The 6,197-nt window shown below is 56.7% G+C and overlaps 1 protein-coding gene across 1 annotated transcript in view; it reads right to left on the reverse strand.

Moving 5' to 3' along the window:
* CDH16 (cadherin 16, KSP-cadherin) overlaps positions 1–6,197 on the reverse strand; it is a 10,518-nt gene extending 4,321 nt beyond the window's left edge. Inside the window, exons 1-13 of the mRNA XM_008574136.1 lie at positions 6,147–6,197; positions 5,362–5,419; positions 5,029–5,112; positions 4,248–4,403; positions 4,040–4,178; positions 3,539–3,697; positions 2,513–2,709; positions 1,809–1,931; positions 1,476–1,626; positions 1,009–1,236; positions 850–926; positions 587–775; positions 272–513 (exon numbers count right to left, since the gene is read on the reverse strand). Coding sequence (XP_008572358.1) covers positions 272–513; positions 587–775; positions 850–926; positions 1,009–1,236; positions 1,476–1,626; positions 1,809–1,931; positions 2,513–2,709; positions 3,539–3,697; positions 4,040–4,178; positions 4,248–4,403; positions 5,029–5,112; positions 5,362–5,406 — 1,790 coding nt within the window. The 5' untranslated portion in view covers positions 5,407–5,419; positions 6,147–6,197. The remainder of the gene's footprint in view (positions 1–271; positions 514–586; positions 776–849; positions 927–1,008; positions 1,237–1,475; positions 1,627–1,808; positions 1,932–2,512; positions 2,710–3,538; positions 3,698–4,039; positions 4,179–4,247; positions 4,404–5,028; positions 5,113–5,361; positions 5,420–6,146) is intronic.

A 6,197-nucleotide genomic window follows, 5' to 3' on the forward strand; every position in this document is an offset into this window, starting at 1 on the left:
GGGGGGGGGGGGGGGGGGGGGGGTTGAAGGGAGGGCCTGGTTGAGGATGGAGAGGCATAATCTGAGCTTTCATGGGTTTAAACACCCCCCTTCATGGCCTGCCCAGTCCATCCAGCCCTGATCCCCTCCAGGAGTTATAATCTTGGCATTAGCCACAGTTTGAGTAATATTCCAGGCCATGGATAATGTGAGTGCCCTCTGTGACCCTGGGGTCATCCCTAGGAAGCACAGGGAGATCCAGCCCAGGTAAGGGCCTGGGCTTTCAGCTCACCTGAGGGGTCTGCTCATGGGGTCTGAGGGCTGGATGGTCAGCAGGAGGGAGCCAGCTGGGATGCTGACTGGGACGCTGGCTTCGTAGCTCTCCTGGTCCAACTTGGGGGCTGGTATCACCCTCTCCACCAGCACAGTCACTGTGGCCGTGGCTCCAGGGCCTGGACCTGGTCCCACCAGCTCCTCCACGCTCCGCACAACCACCACTACCTTGTGACTTGGAGCTGCCTCATAGCTGAGGTTCTGGAAGGCCCAGGTCACTTACGCATGCATGTGTGCATGTGTGTGCCCCTGTCCCCTCCACCCAGCCCCTTACCTTGTGTAGTCGGAGTTGGACATGACCAGAATCTGCCTCCCAGTCCAGGCAGAAGATCCCTTCCGTGTCCCCCGTCTCAATGGCAAAGTCCATGAGGCGGAAGGCAGGCTCGAGGTCGGCATCAGTGGCCATGAGTGTGGCCACCAGAGTTCCAGGCTGCACATCCTCAGGGAGGCTTACAGGCCCAATCTGGAGAAATGGAGAGGGGCGGTGAGCCCCCAACCAGTGCCCTTCCCAAGGTCTCCTCCCCAGCATCTGCTTACGTGGGAAGTGGTGAACTCAGGGGCATGGTCATTGACATCTTTGATTGTGACTGCCACCTCACATGTGCTTCTGAGACCTGAGGCAGGGGAGGGCGTACTGGTGAGGCCAGGGTAGGAGCAGAGGGGGCAGGGAGCCCGAGTGATCATCAGGGCACTTACCACCCTCTGCTCCTGCGAGGTCAATGGCCAGCACCTGAAGCAGAATGTTCTGGCCAGCTTGGAGTGGGACAGCCCCCAGTGTCACACTGCCTGAAGTAGGGTCCAGCTCGAAGGCTTTCCCCTCTGCCCTCTCCTCAGGGTCAGGGCTCAGTAGCCGATACACAATGTGGGAATTGGGGGAGCCGGGGGCATCAGCATCCTCGGCCGACAGCCTAGTCACTTCAGTGCCTGCAAGACAGAACCCACCTGGGTAGGACCACAGCCCAGCCTGGAGGCCTTACCCCCCCACTCTTCTTTTGTGCTGGACTGAACTTGAGCTTGTGTGTGTGTGTGTGTGTGTGTGTGTGTGTTGGGGAGGGACATTGATATGGGGGCCTGACACTGGGTCCCCACCCCAAAGAAGAGCAAAATGGGATGGTCATAGGAACTCCACTCCTCCCCACTCCCTGACAAGGCCCATAACCCACCTGGGGGGCTAAGCTCAGGGATGATGACTGGGGGGCCATGTGGGGGGCAGACAGGTGCGTTGTCATTCTCATCCATCACCACCACATGCAGCTCCAAAGGTTCTGTGTAGTCCTCGCCATGGGAATTCTGAGCCTGAACCTGGAGCAAGTACTATAGTGGGCAGTGGGGGCAAGAGCCAAGGGCAGCTATAGGTCAGAGCCAAGGGCAGCTCCAGCTCTTCTGGGCTCTCTTCCAATGCCTCAGCATCTGTGGGGGATGTGACATCCCCAAAAGCCAACTGGGCAGAGACCAAGCACCCCCAGCCTGCATACCTGGCTTCCCGCTCACCTCACCTCAGCCTGGGCTTCTTGGTCTAGTTTCCTGGTCACGTAGAGATTCCCCTCTGCATCCACATCAAAGGGTCCAGGGGGCTGACTCTTCATTTGATAGTGCACATCCCCCCCACTCCAGTGTACCTGGGAGGGGGACACAGAATGAGGGCACCCTGGGCCAAGGGGCAGAAACACTCCACGTCAGCCCTTGTGCCCCAACTGATTATTGGGCAAGGAGCCTGGTCCCCAACTACTGTGTAACTCCAGGCAAGCTGCTGCCCTCCCTGGGCCTGGAGTCCAGGTAGGGTCCTTCCGCTGGGGGCCCTTGTTGCGTTAACTCCATAGTGGCCTTGCCTTGGTCCAAGCCTGGACCCTGCCCAAAGTGCCAGGTTATTTTATTTTCTTTCCTCTCAGGCTGGGCCTTACTCTAGGGCATTCCTAGAGGAGGCTTGAGACATTCCTCATCTAAGGTGACAATCCTCATGGCAGCAGGAGGTGGCAGCTGTTCTCCCTGAGCAAGCCTTGGGCAAGCTCGGAAGGTCAGAGCCCAGAGCCATGCTTGCCAGGGAATGGCAGCTGAGGGGCTGTGTACCTGGTCCCAGAGCCTTGAACTCCCCACTCGATGTTAAAGTGATGAAGAGAGTGGAGGAGGAGCAGAGGTTGCAGGTCAGGCCCAGCTGCACCACCCATGGGGCTGTGTCAGCCGCTGACAGCCACTTACTCACCTGGGAAATGTGATGCGGATATGGGACTTCGAGATTCTCTGCCAGGTGGATAGGCTCTAGGGGCAGCCAGGTGCTCTCTACTACAGAGATGTCTATGGTGGCTGTGGCCTGGTGGCCTGAGGCCTGGTCGCCCATGTCCTTGACCTGTACCAACAGCTGGTAGGGCCCCGCTAGGGCATGGTCTAGGCTGGTGTTCCCTAGAAGGGGTAGGATGGTCAGCTGATCAGGCCAGAAAGCAGGGGCGAAGGAATCCTCAAAAGCAAGGTACCAAACACACAGCCAACCGTCTGGCATATGTTCAGGACACTCTCTTGGTCAAGGGATGAGAGGGAATTTTAGCACCATTGTGAGCATATAACCAGGACCTGATAGTTTGCAAAGTCACTTCCATATCTATCCAATGAATGACTGATGGACTGGAGGGGTAGATGGATCACTAGGATGGGGAGGTGGGTAGATGGGTAGATGATGGGATGGATGAATGGATGGTTGATTAGGTGGATGAATGGAAGTTTGGGTGGGTGGAAAGATGGGGGTGTGGGTGTGTGAATGGGAGAGTGTTGGGATGAATGAGTGTTGAACAGATGGACTGCACAAGTGGGTGGGTGGCAAATGGGCGAATGAGTGGCTGGTGGGTTGATGTAATTCACTTTTCTTTGCATCTGCAGCCTGTGCCTCTGGTCTGAGCTCCCAAGCCCATGAGTCTCTCCAGCCATCAGTCCTGAGGTCTCACAGCAACCTCCTAGGCAACAAGCACTTAGCCCACTTCCAGCCTTGTCCCATAGGCCCAGGTCTCCGGAGTGTGGAGCTGAGGAGCTCCATTCACACCATTTCCTAACTCTCAACACATGGTCCCGCCTCAGCGCGTGGCTCAAGCATGGCCTGCTGCCTTGGCTCTCACCACCTAGAATGCCCTTTCCTTCTTTATCTCTCAAGCCCTAACCCATCCTCTTGCAGCCCAGATGCCACCTTCTTTCACCAGCTTGCCCTGACCCTCCCTCCCCATCATACCCAGCTCAGGCTCACCCTTGGGGCTGAGGGCCAGAGCCCCCAGCCGAGGCTCCAGATGAAACATGTCTGGGGAAGGTTGGGGTGGGGCCTGGCTCAGGATGTGGAAGCGAAGATCAGAGTTAGTTGTGCCTGGCTCATCCCCATCTGAAGCCTCAAGGAAGAGGAAAGGGATACCTGTGTGAGGGGAGGGTAAACTGTAAGAGATGGAAGGTGGAGAGAGTCTCCCATGCCTCCCCTATCTCTGCCTGGTTCTTCCTTCCATATCCATCATTATATCAGGATTTTGGAGGTGAGCCACAGCTTTTCACCCCACTTAACAGATCGGCAAACTGAGGCTAAGAGAGGATGGGACCCTCGGTGGGGTTCGGGGGTGCAGGATGGGACAGAAAGGGGAAGGGACAGCTTGGACCCTAGCTGCCCTATTTCTGTGCTGACTGGCCATCTCTTTACTCTCTGCTATCTCATCAGTGCCCACCTAACCTTGCTGGCTGTAATTTGGCTGCCCTGGGCACTCACCAGGCCTGGTGCCCTGGCTCAGCTGAACCCTATAGGTAGCCTGGGAGAAATGGGGCACCTGATCATTCTCATCCTTCACATGCACAAGCACAGGATGTGGGCCCCACAAGGCACGACCATCGTCAGTCTCCAGGGTGACCTGGCAGGGAAAGGTAGTCAGTGCTGGCCTTGCCTGGCCCGCTCTCCCTTGCACTTGTCCCAGCCATACCTGTAGCTGGTACTGTGCCTGCTCCTCTCGGTCCAAGGCCCTGGTCACCAGCAGGAATCCAGACTCTGGATCCACAGTAAAGGGGCTCCTACCTGCCACTCCTGAGTCCCCTGACAGCACAATGTGGCCTTCAACTTCCTCATGGGGCAGCGGTAGCTGGGTGGAGGGGGGTTAGTGCAAGGGGGAGAACAGAGGTGAATGGAGTGAGGACCAGGCCTGGGGATGCCCCCTCCACCCAATGAACCCATTGTATATGTGAGGAAACCGAGCCTCAGAGAGGGCTGACACTTGCCTGAGGTCACATAGCAGGTAAGCAGCAGGCTTGAGATTCAAAGCCAGAGCTTTTTTCCCTGTCCCTGATGCTCCCCAATACTCCCTGCTCTTCTTTCTGAAGTTTGAAACCTCACCACCAATATTTTGTTCTTTCACTAAAAGCTCTACTTTCCTCTGAGATTAAAATCTTGTTAGTCATTCACACTGTAACATGTACTCTTCTGGAAGGCAGGATTTTTTTTTTTTTTTTAAAGATGACAGGTAAGGGGATCTTAACCCTTGACTTGGTGTTGTCAGCACCACGCTCACCCAGTGAGCTAACCGGCCATCCCTATATGGGATCCGAACCCATGGCCTTGGCGTTATCAGAACCACACTCACCGAGTGAGCCACGGGCTGGCCCTGGAAGGCAGGATTTAAAAGAGACAGAGCAAGAAAGAGGAAGGGGTGCTAGAGGTAGGGAAAGCAGGACCTTGGGGGAAGGTAGCCCACCCAGCTTTAGGCTCACCTTAGTCAGGTACAAAGGGAAATTCCCACCATAGTTTTCTGGGACTTCCACATAGAGCTCTGCAGGTTGGGCCTCTGGGAGAGCCTGTGGGAGGATTCTCACCTTGTCTCCAGGCTCTGTCTTCCTGTCTGGGCACTAGCTCCTGACAGCAGGGGGAATTTCTGCCCCTTCCCTGTGCCTGTCCATATTAGTCCATCCACCCTCTGGCCTTTGACCTCTTGACCCACAACAGGCCCGTAGTCCTAGCTCTGAGCCCCCCACCCCCTGTACTTCTCCCATAGGTGTCAAACCCCAAGGCCAGGACCTGAAGGAGAGGGGCAAGGCCCAGCTCACCTTGAGGACAGGGAGGCAAAGCAGCCACAGCCAGGCAGGAACCATGGTCAGGATGGGCCTAAGGGACATGGCAGTGAGGATCCAGCCCAGATCAGTGAGGAGGGGGTTCCATCCCATACACACAGCCAGAGGAATCTCACTACAGACTGGCCTCCTCTTCCTCCTCTTTAAGGGCCTGTGGCTCCCCATCACCCACAGAGTAGTGTCCAGCTCCTCGGCCAGGCCCACAGAAAGCCCCAGGCCCGTCTCTTCGCTCTTGCCCCCACATGGACTCTATAGGAGTTTCACCTCCAGACCTTGTCTCCTTCCCATCATAGCCTCCCCAGCTCATTGATCTCGAAGAGGTAATTATCCAGCATCCCCCCAAATCACAAAAGTTTGAAGCTGGAAAGACCCTGACGACTCTGAGAGTTACTTCCTGTAGTCACCGCATGTGGCAGGCAAGGCCTGAAGGGCAAGGCCTGGCCAAGGTCATGGAGGATTTGACCACAGAATTCCTCCTGGAACAGAGGTCTTGTGGCTCAGGGTCTCCAGGATTGTTCTGCCTCCCACTGCTACCCTCCAGACACGGAGTGTTCCCAGGGCAGGAACCCTGCCTTCACCTTGGCATTTTCTGGCTCTCAGCTTGGAGCTGGGCACACAGAGGACTGAAAAATCGACAACCACTCTACGATGGATCCCTGGGAACTCTTCCCCGGACAACGGGAGGGCAGGGCAGTGTTCTCCTTGCCTCCCTCCCACCCCCAGCCTCAGTCCTGCCCACTCCTCCACTCCTAGCCCCTCACCTGCTGGTGCCCAAGGATGCCTCCCGTGGTCTAGCCACCGAGAGAGAGGGC

Source organism: Galeopterus variegatus, unplaced genomic scaffold (genome assembly GCF_000696425.1).
Source record: "Galeopterus variegatus unplaced genomic scaffold, G_variegatus-3.0.2 Scaffold999, whole genome shotgun sequence".
Lineage (NCBI taxonomy): Eukaryota > Metazoa > Chordata > Mammalia > Dermoptera > Cynocephalidae > Galeopterus > Galeopterus variegatus.